The sequence below is a fragment of the Chlorocebus sabaeus genome, chromosome 26, assembly GCF_047675955.1.
Source record: "Chlorocebus sabaeus isolate Y175 chromosome 26, mChlSab1.0.hap1, whole genome shotgun sequence".
In the NCBI taxonomy this organism is placed as follows: Eukaryota; Metazoa; Chordata; class Mammalia; order Primates; family Cercopithecidae; genus Chlorocebus; species Chlorocebus sabaeus.
Genome location: NC_132929.1, coordinates 16,345,007 through 16,371,154, shown reverse-complemented (window position 1 = coordinate 16,371,154; position 26,148 = coordinate 16,345,007). Strand labels below are relative to the sequence as shown.

At 45.9% G+C, this 26,148-nt stretch overlaps 1 protein-coding gene and 1 pseudogene across 8 annotated transcripts in view; both read left to right on the top strand.

Annotated features, from left to right (window-relative positions):
* The window catches only part of CCDC32 (coiled-coil domain containing 32), a 34,058-nt gene extending 8,328 nt beyond the window's left edge, over positions 1-25,730 (top strand). For 4 of the 8 annotated variants that reach the window (XM_008017019.3, XM_008017017.3, XM_008017016.3 and 1 more), the window contains exons 3-4: positions 269-425; positions 3,536-8,965. In XM_008017019.3, the coding sequence (XP_008015210.1) occupies positions 269-425; positions 3,536-3,692 (314 nt within the window). In that variant the 3' untranslated portion in view covers positions 3,693-8,965. Of the gene's footprint in view, positions 1-268; positions 430-3,535; positions 8,966-24,471 lie in introns of those variants that run through there. The other 4 variants (XM_038009835.2, XM_038009834.2, XM_038009836.2 and 1 more) reach the window with 2 other exon arrangements.
* LOC103245828 (large ribosomal subunit protein mL42 pseudogene) lies at positions 24,356-24,774 on the top strand (annotated as a pseudogene).
* Positions 25,731-26,148: the final 418 nt, after the last annotated feature.

Here is a 26,148-nt window from a genome sequence, read left to right as displayed (position 1 = left end):
CATGCCATTGATTTATTTATGAGAACCTATGGCTTTTCCTTTTTCTCGGGTTAAACATTTATTTGATACAATGCAGGGTGAGGACTCTGTGAAGGAAAAAAGAAGACTGTTCAATTCCCTTTTATCTGTCCTTCAAAAATGACCTCTTTGGCAGGGAGTGTGGATGTCCTCATCAGAGATTTTTTTAAGTTGGTATTTTGAGTTTTAGATTTAGTTAAAATTTCATGTCATACTCATTTTCCTTATTAAGCTCTACTTCTCTCTCTAGAGAAGAAGCTAAGAAGAATCAAAGGTTTAAATCAGGAAGTGACTTCCAAGGACATGCTTCGAACTCTGGCCCAAGCCAAGAAGGAATGCTGGGATCGGTTCCTCCAGGAGAAGTTAGCTTCAGAGTTCTTTGTGGATGGACTTGATTCTGATGAGAGGTAATCGATTCCCCATCTAGTCCCAGCTGAAATCAGCCTTTATGTAGTTGTTCTATTTGTTTTTAGCCCAGCAGTAGATTTTTAAGAACAGACTTCTTTGCCAAAAGGCAAATACTGCAGCTACATGTTGATCACATATGAATAGAGTTAAGGATAAACCACTGTGTTCATTTTTAAGTATGGAATGACTTGAGAAAGTAGTAATTAATCAATCTCTCTTATGTTTTTGAATTGTTTCTCATGAGGTTTGGAAAACATGTTACTGTAACAAAAGGAAAAACCATTTACTCTTCAGAGAGATTATTTTCTGGAACTCTCTCTTCTTACCTCTGAATTTCCACTGCCCCAAAAATTTTTTTTTTTTTTTTTTTTTTTTTTTTTTTTTTTTTTTTGAGATGGAATCTTGCTCTGTTGCCCAGGCTGGAGTACAGTGGCACGATCTTGGTGCACTGCAATCTCTGCCTACTGGGTTCCAGCAATTCTTGTGCCTCAGCTTCCTGAGTAGCTGGGACTACAGGCGTGTGCCACCATACCCGGCTAATTTTTGTATTTTTAATAGAGATGGGGTTTCACCATGTTGGCCAGGCTGGTCTTGAACTTCTGACCTCAGGTGATCTGCCTGCCTTGGCCTCACAAAGTGCTGGAATTACAAGTGTGAGCCACTGCACTCGGCCTGCCTTACAGAATTTTTGTCAGATTGTAGCCACTGAATGAATTTATGTAGACTAAATGAATGAATTGATTAAGCATCCATTGTGTGATAGCACTGTGCTTTGGCATCATGGAGGAAATGGTATAAGGAAGTTTTAGACCCATTTGTTTTTGTCCTCAAAACTACTTGCGGGCAGATGACAAATATATGTAACAATACCAAGCAGTAATAAGAGAAGGGCCAGTTTAGTAGAAGTGACAGAACATGCTTTGGGAATTGAGAGACCGCTGAGCTCCCTCCTGGCTTTGGTGTTTTGCCATAGAGGGAGGCAGGACTTGAACAGTAGTTTAGATGCAGAAAGTAGTTTAGATGCAAGTAATTTAGATGCAGAAAGATAGAGAGGTAGAGAGGACATGCTGCCCTGCCCCACTGAGGAGGAATGGGGCTCGACACTCAGGAAATCGGCTCTGCCACTTACTGGTTGTATGTTCTTGGGTAAGTAACCTGTGTGTGCCTCAGTTTCCTGATCTGTGAAATGGGAGCAATCAGCTCTTACCTCGTAAGTTGTTATGAGGGTTAAACGAGTTACTATATGTAAAGGGTATAGAACAATGCCTAGCACATGGTAAGCACTATGGAAGTGTTACTAATATCCTTTCTAACAGAATTTTAGAGTTAGTAAGAAATTATTCAAAGTAAAAATCAATGGGGGGAGTAAAAAATTAAATTTTAACAAAAGGTCTTAGGGTTTGTCCATAGGTTTGCAACATATGGACATTGGTGTTCAGAGTCCCATCATGTCAGAAGTACTGCTGCTGAAATCAGGACAGTATGTGAATAAAACTTCATATGTATATTTACTCGCAAATTTGCAAAATACTTTTACTTACATTATCTCAAATGCTGAATGAGCATGCCTCTAGATGCTTCAAAATCAGTGTAGCATCTAAGGTCAGGCCAACTCTCCTCTGAGGGTTCAGGAAATCATATACATTTTGCTCTTTTCTATCTCTAAAGGTCCAACCTAATTAAGTCTTAAATTGCTCCAAACATAGGAGATTTGAAGATGCAGACTCCTGACCCACTGATAATTTTGTATTTACTTATATTCTCTCTCCCCCTGAATACCTCCCTGCTCTCCAGCTCTGAGAAGAAAAGACAAAACTTTCTCCCGTGTCATTCTCAAGTAGAAATCCTCTTTCTCTGAAATCAGATCAGCATGTTCCTATGTATTTATCAATATGTAAAACAATGTGGATTTTCCCTTCTCTATGGAAATAATTTGAACAATTCTATGAAAAGTGTGGTAAAGGAAGATTAAATGCTGTGTCACACCTGATTCCCCTGAGCTGTGAGCACTAGAGTCAATCAGCTGCTCTCATTGCCCTCTGACATTTAGATTTTTCCCCAGAGCCTACATCTGTGGGAATGTTTCTATCATTGTCCAGAAAAAACACCAAGAAACACTAGTTCTTCAAAGTTTATCTTTTAAACAGAGGCCATTTTATAATGGGGTTGTATAGGTCTTCACGTATGTGGGGGCCAGGTAGGTGATCCTCCTTGTGGTATGCTTTTGGCAAGGGAGTAATGGGCTGAGAAATCCAGCTGTCCAAAACATAATTCCCCCATACACCAAGAGAGGCCTAAAATCTGCTGTTATGGTATTCTTTCTTGGGTTGAGACTTTGTGCTATTGAGGAGCATTGCATAAGGTTTACATTATTTCTAGTCATTTATATTGTGCTGTGAATGTCAAATAGCTTTAGGGTATAGGGTCCTGTAAGGAAGGTCAGTAGGGGACCTTGAGCTTGACAATTACATCTCTACTCTCCCTGTAGATCCAGACAAAAAGAGAGCCCTCTGGCATAGTGGTCAGTCTCTTGTGGGGAATATTTGCTGCTCAGATGTTTTCATCTTAGGGACTTGCTATAGGATGAAATAAACAAACAAAAAAACCCACAAAAAGAAAAAACAACAAAAAAAATCACTGAGTGCAAGTAAGTGCTATAATTGAGTCCCAGACTGCCTCAGCTATAAGAGGTAAAAGATACTCAGATTTTTGCCTCAGTAATAATTTGGTATTTATTTGAGTGTTTCTTCCCCTTGACAATTTCTTTCTTCTCCTGTTTTGAGTGAAAAAAGACCTATCTTTAGGTCTTTAGGACTGAGGCATATACTCTTCAGCAGTTCTCATCAAGCCTTCAGAGGCTCTGCATTCGAAGGGGGCCTACTGCTGCCTGTAGCCAAAGTGCCCACTATGGGGTAAATTATGCGCAGAGCTGCCAGGATGCACAGCTGCCATAGGCGTATCCTTGTACTCCCCAGGTTAGCAGTGAAAAACAATTGTAGGAAGAAATTGCTGGTGGGCGGGAAGGTAGTGTTTGAGTAACTGAGATAATCATTAAGTAATTAATCAGTGAGGTCTGACACAGCCACCCCTTTCTTCTGCCCTTTCACAGCACCTTGGAACATTTCAAGAGGTGGCTCCAGCCGGATAAAGTAGCCGTCAGCACAGAGGAGGTCCAGTATCTGATTCCTCCAGAGTCACAGGTTGAGAAGCCAGTGGCCAAGGACGAGCCAGCAGCTGGGGACAAACCAGCAGCAGCAGAACAGTAAATTACACACACACACACACACGTGGAGCAGCTGTCTCGGGTCCAGAGGGAGCAGCGTGGAGCTCAGCGGCAGCAGCAGGGAGAAATCCACTGAGGGAAAAACCCAAATTTCACTCCACAAAGAAAACAGCTGCAAGCCCCCAGGGACTTACTTGGGGCTGGCATGTGCAACTGTCTTGGGTGAAGTGACTGACCCAGTGCACGCTGGATCAAAATGCTGCTTTCCTCTGTGTCTCAGCTTGACTGAGCTCTGTCACTGCAGATTAGAAGTCTGCTAAGGATCGAATGTGAAAGTACTTGCAGAAACTGAGGCCCCTCATGTGTAATGTGTAAGTTAAGTGAGCCATATATTTTCTTGCCTCTTCTGGACATCGATGCTTGTGTCCCAAGCATTCCCTTGGTGAACTGTCACGGGTGAGTGGGGCCAGTAAGAGTGAAGTCTGCTCCTTGAATCCAAGCCCCATCTGGGGCTTCTCTAACAAATCTGTAGTAAGTGTACGGACTCCAGAGAGAGAGGCTGGCCTTCTTTCTCTCATTTGTTCCTTGTGGAGAAAAGAAGTGTGAAAATGTGGGTGTTTATGTCTGTGTATATATATTTTTTATTTCATGCATGGCTTCTCCTCCAACTTCCTCCTGCACTTAAAAAGGGCCAGGTTCCAAATTAGACTTGTAAATATGGTGTTAGTGTTTGATACTACTCCTGGATAGTTCCAAACGTCTTCCTTGTGGCAGCTTTCCTGGCTGAGCCCGAGGTTCCCTCCCTGTTTATCGTGTTCATGATCAGTATATGTTGTCCATGTAAAACTTTTCTCAACGGAATAGCAGTGTCTGTGGTGCTGTTGACTCGATTCCTCCCGGAGGGATGTTCCAGGCAGCAGGAGGTAAAGACTAATGCATGCCAAGCCACGGGAGCTGGCCACCTTTGCCACACTCCTGTTATTAGCATGTGCCCTCAGACAGTCCAGACTTTGGTGTTCTGAGGCCTTTGCTCCATGGGCCTTCTTCCTGGGTAATAGTTTACAAATCCCTAATGATCAGTAGGGTGGCTGTAAAAATCTTCAGATCCAGAGAGGAGCCAAAAGAAAAAATAGGGCCGGGCGCGGTGGCTCAAGCCTGTAATCCCAGCACTTTGGGAGGCCGAGACGGGTGGATCACGAGGTCAGGAGATCGAGACCATCCTGGCTAACACGGTGAAACCCCGTCTCTACTAAAAAATACAAAAAACTAGCCGGGCGATGTGGCGGACGCCTGTAGTCCCAGCTACTCGGGAGGCTGAGGCAGGAGAATGGCGTGAACCCGGGAGGCGGAGCTTGCAGTGAGCAGAGATCTGGCCACTGCACTCCAGCCTGGGCGACAGAGTGAGACTCCGTCTCAAAAAAAAAAAAAAAAAAAAGAAAAGAAAAAATAGAATCAATCAATCAATCTTCTGAGAACATTTGCTTTTTTTTTTTTTTTTTTTCTGAGGCAGGGTCTCACTTTGTTGCCCAGGCTGCAGTGCAGTGGTACAATCATATAGTTCACTGTAACCTCAAACTCCTGAGCTCAGGTGATCGTCCCACCTCAGCCTCCTGAGTAGTTGGAATTACAGGTGCAAGCCACCACACCCAGCTACTGTTTGCTCATTTCTAAATCAAGTATTTGCCTTGCCCGAAAAGACAGGAACCAATTAGGTTGTTCCATATACTTGCTTAGTGATACGAATATTTTTATTGTAATATTCAAATATACTTTCCTCTTTTTTCCTTATTTTTTTTGTTTTTCTGGGACAAGGTCTCCTCAGTCTGTCACCCAAGCTGGAATATAGTGATGGTCATGGCTCACTACAGCCTCAACCTCCCAGGCTCAATCCATCCTTCTGGCTTAGCTTCTCCTGAGTAGCTGGGACTATAGGCATGTGCCACTATGCCTGGCTAATTAAAAAAAATTTTTTTATAGAGACAGGGTCACATTATTTTGCCTAGGTTAGTCTCGAACATCTGGGCTCAAGCTATCCTTCCACCTTGGCCTCCCAAAGTGCTGGGATTACAGGTGCAAGCCACCGTGCCTGGCCGTTTCCTCTCTTTCCATTGACTAATGGTTAAACTTTTTCTTTTTTTTTGAGACAGGGTCTCATTCTATCACCAGGGCTGGAGGGCAGTGGCATGGTCTCAGTTCACTGCAGTCTTGACCTCCTGGGCTCAGGTGATCCTGCCTGAGGCTCCCGAGTATCTGGGACTACAGGTGCACACCACCATGCTCGGCTAATTTTTTATATTTTTTGTAGAGATGGGATTTTGCCATGTTGTCTTGGCTGGGTTAACACCTTTATTAGTAGATTTAGTAGCTTTATTCTTACAGCATTCTATTGGCAGGATACGTGTGACACAGAGAGTGGCTCTCTGTGGCCCCTGGGCACGTTGAGGAAGCCAGAGTACTGACGGTCATCCAGCTCTGGTCCAGGCTTGCAGGCTGCCATCTCCACCTGGAGTTCAGATGCCAGGCCTCACTCCACTCCAGGAGTGATGGCTTTCAGGATGGATTTTTTAAAGAAAGAGAAACTAAAATTTTTCTTCTCCTTGGATGATAAACAAACAAAAATTATTCTTCCTCAGAAACAACAACTTAAGAAAAAAAACAATGAGGTCTCAAAACACTCTCCCAAAGTGCAGATCATGGGATGGTGAGAGAATATTTCTATACCCGAAAATGGTGTTTCTGTCATTCAGGCAAGGTTCTAGCTTTGCCTTTTCCCTACTTCCCATTTCCTACCTCAGAAACAGAAATCGGAATATGAGAGGGTGGAGAATTGCTTTAGAGGAACTGAAACGGAGTTGTAAGTTGAATGGTTTCTAGCCCATGTGTAAACCTGGGTGCGGTGTGAGACGAGCTCTGCTTGACTCCACCGAAGGGAACCCAGTGAGTTGTAGCTATAGTTTCTTAATTGATTTAGAGGTGACAGCTTAAACAATGGCTCCAAAAAAAGACTAAAAAAAAGAGCCCAACCAGCTTTGGCCCTACTTCAGTTATAAGACTCAAGACAGGATACTGCCTTTGGGATGTTAGGTCTGTGCGAGGGCTGTTTACTTGAACCCAGAAATAGGTTATTTAAGGCAGAGATTCATTTATCTAACCAATATTTGTTGAGCCCCTGCCATGTTCCATTTACCAAAACCAAATTTGACACTAGCTCCCAAAGCTAACTTGTTAATATAGATTTATCTTAGGCTAGTGAAGTGGCACTACATTGGAAACTGAGAGTCTTTTGAGTGCTGTCTTTTATCTGTCTTGTGGCTTACTGAATGGTCATAAATAAGTCACGTGACCTCTTCATGTTCCAGTTCCTTTTTAGTAATGGGACTAACCACAGGAAAAAATAGTATTGGCCCAAAATGCTGATCTGTTTCCTTTGACCCTGAAAACTCCAGGGAACTCTAGTTAGGGCTTCCTCAACCCAGTAAGATTTATAAGTTGGTAAAGAGTCTTACTTATCACCCCCAACTTTCTTCCTTCTTCCTCCTTAGTGAAATAGGCAGCAAGTTAGAGCAAATGGAGCAATATTTAGTGCTAAGCCTTAGAGCCAGGGGAGGGTAATCACCAACAGGAGCCAAGCCGTAATGACTTGGTACATCCAGAGAAGGCTGGGCTGCAGCCAGGCAGATAACCTAAGGGACTGCCGCTGTTCTCTCCCAGCACACGTGCTCATCATTCAGTGCCTGGCGAGATCCTGACTAGAGTGACACAGGCATGCATCCAATACCTGATGCAGAAATAGGCCCTGGCTGTAGGCAAAGCAAGTAAACAAACAACCCGCCAGCTGTGGCCGAGGTGCACCCTTCCAGGCAGACCTGCCCACCAGAACCATTGCTGGAAGACGGAAGCCCTGGAGCCCCTCCCTGGCCCTGTTTTGGAAGGAGTCCTCCAAGGCTGAGAATAGCCCCAGCCACATGAAGCAGGCAAGGTTGTCTTGAAAATTCTAAATTATCCCAACCAGCTTTGGCCCTATTTTAGTTATAAGACTCAAGATAGGATACTGCCATTGGGATGTTAGGTGGGTGTGAGGACTGTTTACTTGAACCCAGAAATAGGTTATTTAAGGCAGAGATTCATTCATCTAACCAATATTTGTTGAGCCCCTGCCATGTTCCAGGCACTGTGCATGGTGTTAAATAAAGCAGAACGGCATCTTCCCACATAGAATGATGGAGGGGGGAATAGAGCCTACCTCATTAATTCTGTGGAAGGTGTAAGCACAAGGTGCTTTGAGAGCACGTGGGAAGGAGATATGAGAGCCCTAGACCAGTTGGGGTGGGGTAGAAGAGAGGCCATGTTAGGGGAGCTGAGTCCATAGAAATAAATAGGAGTGAGAGGAAATAGAAGAGTAAGAGCATGGGGACCAAGAACAGTCCCAGAAGACGAAAACAGCATGTACAAAGGCCTAAAGGCAAAAGGGAACTTGGAAGATGGAAGGTAGTTCAGTGTAGCTGGAGCACAAAGAACAAAGGAGGGCCAGACAAGAGGTAAGGGTGGAAATTACTAAACAAGGCCAGGTGTGAAGGGTTTTATAAACCATGTTAAGGAGTTTGGAGTTTATTGTGGGAGAACAGGAAGGGCTGATTTTAAGAGGGGCAGTGACAAAATAAGATTTACATCTAGAAGGTTATGGCTGCCATGGGTATGCCATAATTAAAGTGATTGTGGGTGGACAAGTTATTCACACTTGGCAGCGATACATGTCTATGCGAAATGGTTTTTCTTTGTTTTTATTTTCTACTTCAATTTGTATTGTTATTTTTTCACTATTACAGAACACGTAGAATCATGTATGGCAGACTGTATTTTCCAAAGATGGCCAAATCAGTGTATCCCATCCCACTCATTCATGTTCCAGTATGATATGGACACTCCTCCACTGAGATCTTCGGTCAATATTCCCTCCCTTTGAACCTGGGCAGACCTATGCAACTGCCTTGCTAATAGAATACAGCACAAATAACGGGACTTCTGAGGCAAGGTCACAAAAGCACTCCACCTGGGGTCTCTCTCTCTCTCTCAGCATGCTCCTTGGTAGTTCTGAGCCGGCATGTAAGAAGTCGGCCCCAGAGATAGAGAAGCCCAGGGAGTCCGAGCTGTTTGAGTCTTCGCACCCCAGGCATCAGACATATAAGTAAGTAATTCAAATGATTTCATCCCCCAGCTTTTAAGCTGTCCCAAGTGACACCAGGTGGTACAGAGACACACTGTCCCTGCAAAGCCCTGCAGATTCATGAGCAAAATAAATGTCATGTTTTAAACCACTAAGTTTTAGGTGGATTTGTTACTCAGCAATAGATAACCAATGCACCATAAGCTAAGTTTCAGGTTTTAAGTAGCTAATTTTAAAGTATTTTATTTTGCAGTCCCCTCTAGTCTGCGATGGTTGCAGAATTTAATACTTAGGCTGGCTACAGTAGGGAGAGGGGCAAAATTTGATGCAAGAGACCAGCTGTGAGGTAGTTGCAGTTGTCTAAGATAGAGATGATAGTACTTGAGAACTTTTTCCATTTAGGATGTAGAATACTGCAAGAAAATGCCCCTTCCGTCCTAACAATGTGAAAAAGCAGGTATAAAATCATCACTTTTCTTGAGCCCGTCAGAAAGCCAAGGTCACAAGGCAACCAAATAAAAGAGAGATAGTGTTAAGGGAGCTGAGTCCATAGAAATGAATAGGAGTGAGAGGAAATAGAAGGAGAGATAGTGACATATCAACTGTTTCAACTTTGACAAAGATGTGGCTGTCTTACAAGTGGGTAAGAAAAAAACCAATAAAAATGTTAACAAATTTGTGAAGTCCACATGTGGTCTAACTTGTCAGTATAGAATAGCTGAATAGGATTCTAGACACGGGAGTGCATGCAAAGGCAACCTTTTTTCTATAGGTCTCCCCTGGGGTTCATGGGGAAAAGTGGGAGCAGGGCAGGAAATGGAGGGACTGTTCTTCCTTGGTGATTCATGCGTGCAGAGGTTGATCAAGGCTGGTGGAAGGCAAAAAGCCTCAACTTCCACAGTCCTCCCCTTTAAGCAAAAGCCTTAAGCCTCGGCGGAGGGTAACAAACATTTGCTTCAGTGGGAGGAATAAAAGCAAAACTTATCTGCTTTTGGTGAGGTGTCAAAACCTTCTTGCCCTTCTTGAACAGGCAAAGACCCATTGCTCCTGGGACTAGAAGCAGAAACCCCTACCCAGGAGCAGAAGCAGGAAACTGTCCTGGGCTGAAGAGTCAAGTGAAGGTCCAGTCTGTTGTGGGGAGGGCAAGAACTTTGGCTAATCCTAGATGAACCACATATAAGGCAGAGTTTGGCTGCCATAGGGAAGAGGGACAGAAACACTGAGAAAGTCCCACTGCTGAAGCTCACGTACCTAGGACCTATTTAAGACTGAAGCTGGGCCAGGGTAACAGAATCAACCCTGCCCTGCCCTGCCTGAGCCTGGCACCAGATCACAAGCAACAGATGTCTCTTACCGGCTGAAAAGCTGAGTGTGGGACAGCAGCACTGAGGAAGCCCTGACACCCCAGTCCCCACTCTAAGCAGCCCACCACTAGAGGAATTGGGGTGCACTGAAGGTAATGAGAGCACAACCAAACCCAAACCCTGTCCAATTCCTAACAAGACTGACTCAACTCCCCAGACCAACCCGCCAGACTCAACCTTCTGTCAGTGGGGCTGACAGACGAGGCAGCCTCACTCCCAGACACAGATACTATTTAGCTCAGTCTCTGCGGTTCCATACACCATGGGCATTCAGTTAAAAAACTGCAAAACACAGGTTGGGCACTATGGCTCACACCTGTAATCCTAGCACTTTGGGAGGCCGAGACAGGTGGATGACTTGAGGTTAGGAGTTTGAGACCAGCCTGGTCAACATGGTGAAACCCCATCTCTACTAAAAATACAAAAATTAGCCAGGCATTGGTGGCTTGTGCCTGTAGTCCCAGCTACTTCAGAGGCTGAGGCAGGAGAAGCACTTGAACATGGGAGGGTGAGGTTGCGGTGAGTTGAGATGGCCCCACTGCACTCCAGCCTGGGCAACAGAGCAAGACTCCGTCTCAAAATAAAATAATAATAATAAAATAAAATATAAAATAGCAAAACACACAAAACGGCAAGAAGAAAACCACCCAATCCATTATCAGAAGATGAATCAACACAACCAGACTCACTGATGACGCAGATGTTGGAACTATCGCAGAGGGACTTAAAATAATTACAATTACTATGGGGTCTAGTGGGGAAAGGTGGGCAACTTGCATGAACAGACAGGGAATTTTGGCAGAGACATGGAAACTAAGAGAAAGTGAAATGGGGCTGGGCGTGGTGGCTCATGCCTGTAATACCGGCACTTGGGGAGGCCAAGGCAGGAGGAACACATGAGCACATGAGTTTGAGACCAGCCTGGGCAACATGAGACCCCATCTCACCAAAAAATACAGAAATTAGCCAGGCATAGTGGCTCGTGCCTGTAGTCCCAGTTACTTGGGAGGCTGAGGCAAGAGAATCACTTGAACCCAGGAGGCAGAGGTTGCAGTGAGCCAAGATCATGCCACTGCCCTCCAGCCTGGGTGACAGGGTGAGACACTATCTCAGGAAAAAAAAAAAAGAAAGAAAAAGGAAAAGTCAAATGGAAATGCTAGAAATAAAAAACATGATATTAGAGATGAATTGCTTCCACAGGCTTTTCAGTAGGTAGGCATAGGTGAAGAACCAGTGAACTTGAACTGGTCAATAAAAATTATCTGAACCCTAAAAGACAAAGAGAAACTGGGATGAGGGAAAAGAAACTGGGATAGGGGGAAAGCAAAACAAAGCAAAACCTTTAAGAGCTGAGGGACAATAACAGTCTAATATACGTGTGATTCCAGTCTCAGAAGGTAAAGAGAGAGAGAATGGAGCAGAATAAATCTTCGAAGAGATGATAGTTACATGAATGAGGTATGGCAGCAAGACTAGAGAGAAGTGGATATGGGAGCATTTGTAAGGAGAACCTCTGGGGCTTGGTCACTGAGTGGAGGGAAGTGTGGCACCTGAGTGTCTGTCTTGGGAGCTGCAGGCTCTCAGCAGTTAGCAGTGGGTGGTTAGCTGGTGGTGGTGCCAGGATGGAGAGCCAAGCCTAGCTCTCCGGCGCCTGTGCTCTCTGCCGGTACCCCACACCACCTCCTACAGGCCACAGTGGAGCAGTAGTGGGCCTCTGCTCCTGGATTCCTGGCCTCCAGCCTCAGCCTTTCCTGAGCCCTCAATGTACTGTTCCCATTAGTCCATGTGTGGCAGAGATGTTCATCTCCCCCCATTCTCTCCACCTCCTCTGTCCCAAGTGTTGTGTCACACATTGCTCTAAAGGTTTTCTTTTCCCAAACAGACTCTCTCCTCCCTTCATGTTTACCTAATCCACTTTTAAAAATTACTTCTTTAGCAGGTGAGATAAGTAGGGAGGAAGCAAAGGTGGAGGTGGGTGATAAGAGGGACTCTGTGTGTGTGTGTGTGTGTGTGTGTGTGTGTGTGTGTGTGTATGTGCACACAAGAAAGGAGATGGGTTACTGAGAGTTTACGGGCATTTTAAAGAATAGGTATCTCCAGGACCAGTTTTGGTTCTTTAATCTTATATCCTTTGGGGATGAGACCATCAACTATTGGCTCAGCAGAATGCCAAGGTGCAGTGTGGTCTTCAGCATGGTGCCTGATCAAGGCAGACAGGATGCGGAGTGTACGTTGGGTAAGAGTATGGTAGAGGAGACTCACAGTTGTTGAAACAGTCGTCCCAAAGGTAAACTCTTTTATTGATAAGCTGACATGTTGTTGGTTTCTTTTTCCTCTGTTCAACTCAACATTTTTATCAATGATTTGGTTGAGTGAATAGAAGGTAACCTTATCAAAAGTGAGAAGAGTAGGTAATTGATTAAATAACAGAATAACAATTCTAAAATTTTTCTATAGACTGGAGTGATGGGACAAATTTCTAGTGACAGAAGCCAAGAAGCCAGACTCTGGAAAGTTTTCCAAGGCTATTGCAAAAAAAAAAAAAAAAAAAAAAAAAGAAATCCAAGCCAGACTCAATTCTAGCCTAAGATATACAGAGCTGGCTTCAGTTAGCTGGACCCCAGGACTCCAGCAGTATCTTTAGCCTCTCTTCCTCCCACTGTTGACTATCTGTGTGTGTTCGTATAGCACAGGGAGCTCTGGGCTGACATCATTCCAGTTTAGGAACTCTAGAGGAAAGATAACACTTTCCAACCCCATATAATAGATCCCAGGGGGCTCGGCACAGTGGTTTAGGCTTAATAATCCCAGCACTTTGGGAGGCCAAGGTGGGAGGATCACTTGAGCCTAGGAGTTTGAGACCAGCCTGGGCAACACACAGAGACCCCGTCTCTACAAAAAAAATTAAAAATTAGCCTGGCATGGTACTGCATGACTGCAGTCCAGCTACTCGGGATGCTGAGGTGGGAGGACTGCTTGAGCCCAGGAGGTTGAGGCTGCAGTGAGCTATGATTGCCTTACTGCACTCTATCCTGGGTGACAGAGCAAGATCCTGTCTCAAATAAATAAATAAATTCCAGGGGAAGGACTCAGATTGGCTTGACCTGGGTCACATGCTCATCATTGGAGCAGTGACTATGACAAGGGCAAGATCTATGAGTAGGTATACAGGATACTGTGGTTAACAGTCCCACCAGAACCATATAAGAATGGGAAGTGAAAGAGGATTGCTGTTGGCTGAAGAAAGGGGAAAGTGGTATGGAAAACCCCAAACAGGAGTTCAGTGTCTTAACAGTTCAATGGCGTCAGCAGTGTTATGTGTTGCTAAAAAAAAGTTATAATTCTAGGAATCAATAGTGGAAATGTACTTGGGACACAGTAGTGTAAAAATATATTCTGCACTGGTCATGCCTCTCTGAAAGCATCATCTGGGCACTACATTGTAAGAGGATGTTCTGCAGTGAGCAGGTCTATGCAAACCTACCCCTAAAGGCCAAGAGAGCTGAGGGGCCAAAGAAAGAGGCTGACAAGGCCGGGCGTGGTGGTTCATACCTGTAATCCCAGCACTTTGGGAAGCTGAGGCGGGTGGATCACAAGGTCAGGAGTTCGAGACCAGCCTGGCCAATATGGTGAAACTCCGTTTCTACTAAAAATACAAAAATTAGCTGGGTATGGTGGTGTGCATCTGTAATCCCAGATACTTAGGAGGCTGAGGCAGAAGCATCTCTTGAACCCGGGAGGCAGAGGTTGCAGTGAGCCGAGATCATGCCACTGTACTGCAGCCTGGGCGACAGACTGAGGCTCCGTCTCAAAAAAAAAAAAAAAAAAAAAAAAAAAGAGAGGCTAACAGAATCTAGTTTCTCAGAAAGAAATACTTAATAGCAACTTATGCACAGAAGCCATACCTTGGGTGGTCATGAGGTGGTGGATTTCCATGCCCACCCTCTAGAAAGTATCCTTTACATAGCAAGCTTTTAGGGGAAAACATGTGCAGCTGGTCACACTTCAGACTTTATTGTAAGTTTCATGACCACTGGGGAGGTCAGATAAGCATCTTTATGAGGGGTTATTTATGCTATAGGCATTCTTTCCTTTTTTCTCGTTCTTTTCCATTTTCTTTTTTTTTTTAGACAGAGTCTGACTCTGTCACCCAGGCTAGAGTATAATGGCATTATCACAGCTTACTGCAGCCTCAACCTCCCAGGCTCAAGCTATCCTCCCTCCTCAGCCTCCTGAGTTTGCTGGGACTACACGCCTGGCTAATATTTTATTTTATTTTATTTTTTCTAAGAAAAGAGCCGGGCGTGGTGGCTCAAGCCTGTAATTCCAGCACTTTGGAAGGCCGAGACGGGCGGATCACGAGGTCAGGAGATCGAGACCATCCTGGCTAACATGGTGAAACCCCGTCTGTACTAAAAAATACAAAAAACTAGCCGGGCGAGGTGGCGGGCGCCTGTAGTCCCAGCTACTCAGGAGGCTGAGGCAGGAGAATGGCGTAAACCTGGGAGGCGGAGCTTGCAGTGAGCTGAGATCCGGCCACTGCACTCCAGCCCGGGCGACAGAGCGAGACTCCGTCTCAAAAAAAAAAGAAAAGAAATCTCATTATGTTGCCCAGGCTGGTCTCATACTCCTGGGCTCAAGCAATCCTCCTACCTTGGCCTCCCAAAGTGTTGGGATTACAGGCATGAGCCACCTCACCTGGCCCGGCGTCATTTCTTTATGAGGAGTTATCTGTGTTACAGACATTGTTTCTTTTATTTATTTATTTTTAAGATGGAGTTTCTCTCTTGTCGCCCAGGCTGGGGTGCAGTACACGATCTTGGCTCACTGCAACCTCCGCCTCCTGGGTTCAAGCGATTCTCCTGCCTCAGCCTCCCAAGTAGCTGGGATTACAGGTGCCTGTCACCATGCCTGGCTACTTTTTGTATTTTTAGTAGAGACGGGGTTTCACCACATTGGTCAGGCTGGTCTCGAACTCCTGACCTCAGGTGATCCACCCGCCTTGGCCTCCCAAAGTGCTGGGATTACAGGCGTGAGCCACCATGCCCGGCCCAGGCATTGTTTCTTGACCTTGCCACAGGAATGCCTTGAGGAGGATAGCTTGAGCCTGGGAGGCTGATGTATGCAGAAGTCAAACATTAGTCATCTGGCAGTTTTGCTTCAAGATGTTGCCACTCTTGCCACGCTAACAGGGTCTTTTCCTACAGAGGAACATCGACAAACTGCAATGCTCCCTAGAGGAGGGGTCCAGGGTGAGCAGGCTCAGAAGATCGAGTCATTTGAAGACAGGACAAGACAATAAGATTGTTTTCCATAGAAAAGAGATTTAAGAGAGACCCGGTTGGCTTTAAAATATTTGGAGGAGTATTGGGTAGAAAGCTGAGACACTGAAGTACAAAGGACAAACTAGGACCAATGGCAGGGAGTTTCAGGAAGACCAATTACCATTCAGTGTTAAGAACTTTCTAATAGCTGTTCAACAACAGGGTGGCCTTGTAGAAGATAGTAATTCTCTGTCACTGGAGGTGTGTAAGTGGATGTCAGAGAGGTTGTAAAGGGGATTCCTGCATTGTGTAGAAAGTTGGATCAGGTCACCCCAAGGTCCTTTCCAGTTAGGAAAATCTGTGGTTGGCCACTGGGGACCTATGGGGGCCTGCTGCTGGTAAGTCAGCTCTGGTCTCCCAAGCATTTGGGAGGGAGAGCTGGTGAGTTCTTCTTTCTCCTTCCTAGATAATAATGACAAACACCTGATCACCTGCCAATCAGTGTTCAGAGGCAGAGCCCTCCCACAGTTCTTATCTTAGCCCAACCCTGAGGGACAGACTCGGGCTGGAAGATGACAAAAAGAAGATCACTCTTGTGCTGTTTTATGTTCTCTGAACGTGTATCATGAGACAAGGACCTGTACGTAGGTGGCTGATTTTAGGGGGTGAGCAAGAGTGAGGGAGTGAGGAGAATGAGACAGCTCCCTGTGTTGAGTAGGTCCACTGTGGGTAGTTAGGGCTGTCGCCCTGGGATCACTCTGAGGAGACATAAAGATGACACCTCAGGCTGAGCGCGGTGGCTCACACCTGTAATCCCAGCACTTTGGGAGGCCGAGGCGGGTGGATCACCTGAGGTTAGGAGTTCGAGACCAGCCTGGTCAGCATGGTGAAACCCCATCTCCACTAAAAATACATAAACAATTAGCCAGGCATGGTGGCAGGCGCCAGTAATCCCAGCGACTCAGGAAGCTGAGGGAGGAGAATGACTTGAACCCAGGAGGCGGAGGTTGCAGTGAGCCAAGATCACACCATTGCACTCCAGTGTGGGCAACAGAGTGAGACTCCACCTCAAAAAAAAGAAAAAGAAAAAGAAAAAAGAAAATGCTAAGAACGACCAAGAATTCAAAGACCTTGAGAAGCCTCCCTCAAAGCCTGGGAGACACTTCAAAGATGGGAAATCATGGCACTGATGTTGGAGGCAGGGTTCCCTGCCAGGCCCTGAAGGCTAATCAAGTTGGCCCAGCCCTCCCGTTACCGCTCCTCTGGCTTGCTCTGGTCAGAGCTCTGAGCCCACCTCTCTCTTCCCTGATCCCTTCTCCCACCCTCTTGTCCCCACACTCTTGTCTGGTACTCACTGTTCAGTCTGTCTTTTCCCTCCTCTTGCCCATTCATTACCTCCAGGGGCTTCATCATCTCTGAGGTTCACGCTTATTTCCTAGATTTTGCCACAATTTGAAAATCAACCCTGCTCAATGTTCCAACGCCTGGGCGAAGTGAAGCTGAGAAGGTATTTATGATGAGTTTGGGGTGACATGGAATCATGGGCAAGGAGCAGGGTGTGTGTGTGTGTGGGGGGGAGGGCAACAAAATAACAATCACTGTTATTAGGGGAGGGTCCCTCTTAAGGTGGCAAATGTTGTCCAGCCAGAGGAACAGCCTGGACAGCAAATCAACTCAGACAGACCCTGCCTGACATCTCAGAGAGGATGAGGCCAAGAGAGATCTACTGGGCAAGGAAATTCCCTGGGATGGGAGAGCTGACTGCCCTGGTCTCTGCCTGTTGTCTCTTCCTCTGTCTGGCCTCTCGCTGTGGCGCCACGGCCCCCGCGTCCCCCGTGCCTCCCTTTGTCTCTTGTCTCTGCCTCAGGCTCTGCTTTGCTTTATTTTTCCTGCAGTCTTGCGCAGCTGAAGCTGTGTCGCCACCTCACTTCCTCGCACCTTCGCAGTCTCCTGTCGCACGATGCCTGTCTCTTTGACTCTGTTAGTGTGTGTGCCTCTGACTGTATCTGTCCATCTTCCTGGTCTCCGTCGGTCTGTCTTATTCCCAAAGGCCCTGTAACTCCAGAACCCCTGGCAGGAGCAGCTTTTCTGAGGATGAAGCGTGGGACAGTCACCAGTGTGCTGAGTGGAGGTGGCGAAGGACATTTCCAGCCCAGCAGTCGTCATGGTAACAGCCAGGGCGGGCCACGCAGGGATGTGCAGAACCACGCGGGCTTGACCTTTCTGTGGGTGTCAGGTTTGAGCGGGAGCTGGGAAAAAACAGCAACAACTGCTTCTCTCTGGCCCAGCCCTCAGGGCTTCTGGGCCGGGCTGAATGAAGAAAGGGAGAAGCTGAAAAGTGGGAGAGTTGGCGAGAGAGACAGGGCTTTAGGCAGAGCCAGCTAGAGAACCCGTGGGAAGAGGGACAGGCTGGTCACAGGCAGGTTGCTGGCGGTGAGCCGACCTACACCTCAGGCCCCCAGGCAGCAGCGCTCATGCGCGGGTATGAAAGGTCAGTTCCCTATACTCAGAGCTCCCCCAGACTCCTTCAGATCAACGGTCACCTTTTCCATATTGCAAAAGCCTTTATTGCTCTAAGGAAAATATGCTAAATGAAAAATAACCAAATTATTCTTTTAAAAATAGAAATATTATAAATGGAAAAGTTCAAAGAAAATAAAAGGCATTCCTGTCCTCCCTCTGCTTCCCCCAGCTCTGAAATTCCTCCACAGTTGCTTCCCATGCCCGCCAGGTCGGAGGAAAGGAAGCTGGATCGGCCGTTGCCTGAATGTGAGGGGGGCTTGGACTGACAGGCTTCCCCCTAATTTGAACCAGTGAAAGAGACTCATTTCCCTCTATGCCCTGTCTTTCTCCTATTGGGGAGGACATACAGGCAACAGGAAGAGGCGCCCACAGATGCCCTGTGACCCCGAGGGAGAGGCGAGGGGTACAGGGCAGCCTCGGGTGAATTCCATGGAGAACACAGCTTACCGGTGGATCCCATTTCCAGACTTTCAAATCATGGCCATGCAAGAGATCTCGAGCTTTCTGGGACACACTGCTATGGAAAATAAGACCACAGCCTCAGAATAAGAAATGTGGTCTTCTTATTTACTGAAAATCCACGTTCAGGAAAGACATGAAGGGGGCGCTCACCAGCCAACAGGTGGGTAACTTAACACAGCAGCACCACAGGCTTTCTTTTATACGGGAGTACAACCCCAAATCCCCTTGGAGGACTGCCTTCGAGCCGCTTGGACGGGGGAAGGGGACACCTGGCAGAAGAGGGGACCGCAGACCTTGTAGTCATAAGTTAGCATGCTGCTAAAAGACTATTTGAAACGAGTGCTGATTACATATATTTGAAAGTGGTCAGCATTATTGAAGCTCCAGCTTTTTTTTTTTTTTTTTTGAGACTTTGAGTCTCACTCTGTCACCTAGCCTGGAGTGCAGTGGCACCATCTCGGCTCACTGCAACCTCCACCTCCCAGGTTCAAGCAATTCTCCTGCCTCAGCCTCCCCAGTAGCTGAGATTACAGGTGCCCACTGCCATGCCTGGCTAATTTTTCTATTTTTAGTAGAGACAGGTTTTCACCATGTTGATCAGGCTGGTCTTGAACTCCTGACCTCAAGTGATCTGCCTGCCTCAGCCTCCCAAAGTGCTGGGATTGCAGGCGTGAGCCACCGCGCCCAGCCAAGATCCAGCATTTTTGAGACTTGAACCTTTCTTTCTCTGACTGACACGTATTGTGAAGCTCAAAATAAGGGTTATATATTTTGGGAGCTGGTCATCACTCTAGTTCTGCTCCTATAGAGCTATGACTGAACCTCCGGCCTCTTCCCTGGGTTCTGGAAACCTTCAGGTACCTGTGGCCCCCAGAGCAATGGGCAGGAGACAGGAAGGCTTCTGGTGACCCGATGGCCCCACACGAGGCTGGGATCTCGGGACACAGGCACTGCATCATTCACTGTTCACTGTTTCCCTGCATGGGCTTCAGGAGTGGATGAGAGCCCAGGGCCAAACCCTTTCCTCTTTTGTTCCGCCCAAGCCCCTTCCCTCCAGCTGCCTTCCCTCCTTGAGTCCCTTGACTCCTCTGTGATCCCCACCTCCAGCTCAGTACCTGGGGCTGGCACCACTCCCCAGGGATCCCGATAAAGTCACAGAGCATCTGCCCAGTGCCTGAGATGGTGTAAGTTGGGGAAGGTGGGTCATCCTGTTAGTCGCCCTTGCCCCGCCTGGAGCCTCTGGTGGTCCTTTAGAATTCTGGATTCTCTAGGTTCCTTTCCCTAGACTCCTTCCCTTCTCACTCCACTCATGCTCTGGGCCAGGCCCACCACGTCTCCTGGCAGCCAACTATCTCATGCCAACTGCCTTTGTTCTCTATTCCCTTTGCCAAAACCATATTTTCTGGTGAATCCCTCTTCTACTTCAAGGTTCAGCTCAAGTGCCACCATATAAGTGAAGCTGTCCTCAGTCTACCCTAGGTGACTCTGTGGCCCCATGGAACTTTTTCTCATCACCATCGTAGCAGTCATGACTCTGTTTTGACCTCCACCTCTCCACTGGAGAGTGTGTTCTGTGGAATGAACTGGCTTGTAGTGTGACCTGTGAACCTCCAGCGCTTGGCTCTGTGTTGCTCATTGAGTATTTGTTCTTGAGTGGGCCTTCACCAAGAGAGGCCCCTGTTCTGGGATGTGAGCCAGAGAAAGTCCCAGACTCATAACTGCAAGTGTCATACTCGCCCTCCACCTGGCTCCCCCTGGCCAGATCACAGCCCCCTCCTGCTACAGGGCCTGTAGTGCCAGGCTAGTTGCAAGACAGGGGGTCCTCACCTCTGAGACAACCATGGCTTGGCCCATTGGCACCCCACCTGGGATGCAGAATGGAGCAGCAACAGCTGGCTGGTGTCTGAACACTATTTCCCCAGCCCTGGGCATCCATCTCCTGTAGCTGTTCCGTCATCCCATGGCTTTACCAAACCCCCTTGCTGCACTGAAGAGCCTGGACAGCAAGTGGGTTCAGAGTGGGAAGAGAGGGCTAAAGGCATCTTCCCTGTCTTCTCTCCTTCCCCTTCCTCCCGGCAGCTGCAGCTGTGCTGCGTGATGTGGAACACAGCACAGTCTTAATTACTGCTCAGCCCTGCTCATTAGTGCTTCTGGAAGCCCAAAAGCCAGAGTTAGGAAGCCTCAATCACAGTGGAGACCCAGGCTGCAGGTCTCCTGGGTGATCGCTAGTCCTGTGTCTCCTGAATTGTGTCTGTGTGACTTGGGACCTCTTTGGGGGAATCCAGCAAAAGACACTCCCCGCAACCGTGAGACTGGGGAAGGGCTGAAGCTGGAGGGAGTCACTGCTGGATTAACCTTCCTCATGCGCAACTCTGATCAAATACCTATAATGTTTCTCTTGCTGACAGCATAGAGCCTGGAGTCCTTGGCTTGGCAGTCAAGCTCCTCCACAATCTGGTCCCACAGGACTTTCCCAACCTGATTTCCTCCTTCAATCCTGGCAGACAAGGAGGGAAGGTAAAGGCTAGGACCCCTCGTGGGCCCTCACTGGTGTGTGCAGAGCATTTCAGGGACAGCATATGGTGGAACACGTGAAACTCCACTGTGATCAGAGAAAGATGAACGAATGATTAAATAAACCAAATGTGCTCAAATCCTGCACACTGATGACTTCCCTGCTTTTGGAGGGACTTAGCAAGGAGCCTGGTGTGTTGTTCAGCGTGCACTTTTTTTTTTTTTTTGGTTGTGAAAAGGAATAAAGAACCATGAAGTGACTGAAGACTGAGCGAAAGGAAGCTGAGTGGAGGAGGAGAGAAGGGGCGAACCTTGAAAACTATAAATCTATAGGCCCAATTTCAATATCTGGAAAAACTCCTTCAAAATATCAATTTGTAAACAGCCTAGATCAAATGAGATAATGCTCATGAAAGCACTTTTTGAACTGCGAAGGGTTAGAAATATAAAGCATTATTCTGTAATATTTCTGTTCAGTGCAGACTTTAAGACAGATGCTATGGGGAGGCTGGAGATTTATAATGGCTCATCACCCATGAGGTGCTCATACAATTTGGGCTGTTTCATTTAATTAGTCATTGCCTCTCATGTAGACTACTGCAGAAGCCTCCTAAGTGGCCTCCCCACCTCTGCATTCCCCCCTGTTCCATTCATCTTATATGCCACCGTCAAGTTAATCTTCCTGATGCACAGCTCTAATCAAATACCTGTAATGATTCTCCTGCTGACTGCACAGAGCCTGGAATCATTGGCTTAGCAGTCAAGACCCTTCACAGTCTGGTCCCCCAGGACTTTCCCAGACTGATTTCCTTCCTTCCATCACGGCAGGCATGGGCTCAGGAAGATCAAGTCACTAAACCTAAGACCACACAGATACCAAGTGGCAGATCATAGAGTCAAACCTTCAGACCCCAACACCTGACTCCAAGACAATTCTGAATCCATCACTTCCTCACTTTGATGGTGCAATGGACTGTGTGTTTGTGTCCCTCTAAAATATACATGTTGAAACACTAATCCTGATGTGATGGTATATGGAGGTGGAACTTTGGAGAGGTAATTATGTCATGAGAGTGGACCCTTCATCAATGGGATTAGTGCCCTTACAAAAAGGGGCCAGAGACCTAGCTAGTTCTCTTCTGCCACGTGAGGATACAATGAGAAGTTGACAGTTGGTGATATGGTTTGGCTGCGTCCCAACCCAAGTCTCATCTTGAATTGTAGTTCCCACAATCCCCACATGTGGTGGGAAGGGCCCAGTGGGAGGTAATTGAATCATGGGGGCAGTTTTCCCCACGCTATTCTTGTGATAGTAAGTTCTCACGAGATCTGATGGTTTTAGAAGGGGCTTCCCCCTTCAACTGGCTCTCATTCTTCTCCTTCCTGCTGCCCTGTGAAGAAGAACGTATTTGCTTCCCCTTCTGCCATGAATGTAAGTTTCCTGAGGCCTCCCCAGCCATGCCGAACTGTGAGCCAATTAAACCTCTTTCCTTTATAAATTACCCAGTCTCCGGTATGTCCTTACAGCAGCATGAGAATGGGCTAATACAGTTGGAGACCCAGAAGAGGGCTTTCTCCCAGAACTGGACCCTGCTGGTCCCCAAATCTCAGACTCCAACCTCGGAACTGTGAGAAATAAACCTGACTAAGGTTAGACCTGACTAAGACAAATGGATACTGCTGCAGTGATCTTTCCACATAGAGCTTTTTCTCTTCTTTGCAAAAATTTCCTTAGGACAAATTCCCAGGAGTGGGATTACCAGGTCAAAAGACATTAATATTTTAAATGGCTGTGTGAATTGACATAATGCTTCACAAAAGAACTGGGCTGATTTATATTTTAGCCAATGATGTAGATATATATAAGTTTCACCAGCCCCTCTTGGGATCTTAGCCCTTCTAATGCCTGCTTCCTAACGGCATAGTTAGAATGTATTGTAAAAGTCATTTGATTTGTTCATGTGTTATTCAGGGATTGCTTTCATCTCCTCCAAGTCTTTGCTCAAACGTTCTCGGTGTGGTCTACCCCAACTACTCTATTTCAAATGAAAACACTCCCTCCTCCTGCACTTGTTACTCTCCTTATTCTGCTGTTTTTCCATATTATTTGGCATCTTATAATACATACTTTTTTATTTATTATGCATATCCTTTTTTAAAAATGTGCTGAAAACTCTTTATAATAATGTGGGACAATGGCCAGGCATGGTGGCTCATGCCTGTAATCCTAGCACTTTGGGAGACTGAGGTGGGTGGATTACAAGGTCAGCAGTTCGAGACCAGCCTGGCCAACATGGTGAAACCCCATCTCTACTAAAAACACAAAAATTAGCCGGGTGTGGTAGTGCACGCCTGTAGTCCCAGCTACTCAGGAAGCTGAAGCAGGAGAATCACTTGAACCCAGGAGGCAGAGGTTGCAGTGAGCTGAGATCACGCCACTGCACTCCACACCACTGCACTGGGCAACAGAGGGAGACTCCATCTTAAAATAAGTGAATAAATAAAATAATAATAATAATGCAGGATAAGTATGTATAGCAAACTTTCAAAATTTAAACTCCTTCCACATGTAATTCTTCAGCATTATGTATACTTTTGATTGTACATCTCCCGCCAACCACGACCCCTACTAGAATGTAAGTTCCATTTTGTCTATTTAATTTGCTGATGTGTTCCCAAAACTAGAACAGAGCCTGGGGCATAGCAGGATCATCAGGGTCAAACAAGATGATGCCCATATATAGCCTGCAGTGGGCAGCACCTGGTACAGAGCTCATGATGAACCAGTATTCTCTTCCTCTTACATGTCCACCAACAGGAGAATATAAATTATGATATATAGTATTATAAATTGGCTAGGTGCGATGGCTCATGCCTGTAATCCCAACACTTTGAGAGGCTGAGGCAGGAGGATTGCTTGAGCACAGGAGTTTGAGACCAGCCTGGGCCCCCCCTCTATAAAAAATACAAAAAAATTAGCCAGGCCTGGTGGCATGCGCCAGCCTGGGGTGGGAGGATCAACTGAATCCGGGAAGTCAAGGCTGCAGTGAGCTGTGATCATGCCACTGCATTCCAACCTGGGTGACAGAGTGAGACTCTCTCTTTCAAAAGAAAAAAATCAAGTAAAAAAATTAAATTATAAATCATTAAAATGATAATTACAAAGTATATGGAGCAGTATGGAAAACAGTTTATAACTAATGTTAGGTGAAAAAAAGCAGACAACAAATTTGTCCATGATTACAACTGAGTAAAAATAATTTAAGATCTATACAAAAATAAAGAGAGAAGATGATGGGCTCATGGTGAGGAGCTGTTAAGCAGGGATGAAAACTGATGTGCCCAGAAGCAGATTTTAAAAGCAGATTCTCTTTGAAGCATCTTTTTTCATACTACCTGATAAGCATCTTGCTACATGGCAGTAGCAGCAGTAAGATGGGTGATATCAAAGGGAACTATCTGGAAACATTTATTTTCAATCCAAAATGGAGCCTTATGTTTGCCATAAATCTACATACTCTACTTTTCCAGATGACTACAGTTTCAAAGTAGACTTTGCTTTGACAACTGATGCCAGGATAATAGTATGTTACTATCCTTCTACAGACATCCATATGAATGCACAAAATCTATCCCTTGACCAGATCCTGTGTATAATAATGAAGAAACACACGGTCAAGAGCTGAAAACTAGAGAAGAAAAAAGTGAACACCTTGAGCGAGAACCCCTAATAGAACAACTTAGCAAAATGTTATTTATACTAAGTACAGTTGGTATCTTCGTGGACAATATCACAGATGTCAGAAGAAACTGAATCCTCCAGAAGACAGATGATATTGAGTTTCTTAGGGAATTAAAGAGAAATATTACCCTCTGCCTCATTTGCCATTGGAGAAAGTGCAATGTGGTATATACACTAATAATAATAATAACATATCTTTTTATATTTAAGAAAAAACCCACAAAACCTTTAGGAGGCTGAGGTGGGTGGACCGCTTGAGTCAGGAGTTTGAGAGCAGCCTGAGCAACATAGACCCCATCTCTAAAAAAAATTAGCCAAGCATGGTGATATGTGCCTGTGGTGCCAGCTACTTGGAAGGCTGAGGTAGGAGGATTGCTTGAGCTCAGGAGATTGAGGCTGCAGTGAGCAGTGATCATGCCTCTGCATTCCAGCCTTGGTGACAGAGTAAGACCCTGTCTCAAACAACAACAACAACAACAACAAAAATCAAAATCTATGCAAAATAAACCCATTCTTGTGCTAGTCTTGTGGGAATGAAGATTAATTTACCTAAAAATGCTCCTCTGGTTTTTGTAAATCTTTTTGTTACTTTTAAAAATATAAATTTGGCCAGGCATGGTGGCTCACACCTGTAATCCCAGCTACTCAGGAGGCTGAGGCAGGAGAATCGCTTGAACCCAGGAGCCGGAGGTTGCAGTGAGCTGAGATCCCACCACTGCACTCCAGTCTGGGCAACAGAGTGAGACTCTGTCTCAAAAAAAAAAAAAAAAAAAAAAAAGGAAAAAAAAATATATATATAAATATAAATTTAAGGGATACAGGTGGAGTTTTGTTACATAGATGTATTACACAGTGGTGAAGTCTGGGCTTTTAGTGTAGCCATCATCTAAATAATGCACATTGTACCCCCTGATTTCCCATCCTTCACCCACCTCCCACCCTCCTAAGTCTCCAGTGTCTACTATTCCACACTCTATGTTCATGTGTACACATTATTTAGCTCCCACTTATAAATGAGAACATGTAGTAAAAAATATGGAACACTTCACAAATTTGCATGTCATCTGTATCAGTCAACTTTGCATTGCTCTAAAGGAATGTCTGGCCAGGCGTGGTGGCCCATGCCTGCAAACCCAGCACTTTTGAAGGCCGAGATGGGTGGATCGCTTGAGCTCAGGAGTTCAAGACCAGTCTGGGCAACATGGCAAAACCCTGTCTCTACAAAAAATACAAAAATTAGCCGGGCATGGTGGCACACGCTTGTAATCCCAGCTACCCAGGAAGCTAAGGTGGGAGGATGACTTGAGCTTGGGAGTCAGATGTTGCAGTGTTCCAAGACTGTGCCTGGGTGACAGAGTGAAACCCTGTCACAAAAAAACAAAACAAAACAAAACAAAAAAACGGAAGACCTGAGTGAGACTGGGCAATTTATATATAAAGGAAAGTGGTTTATTTGGCTTATGGTT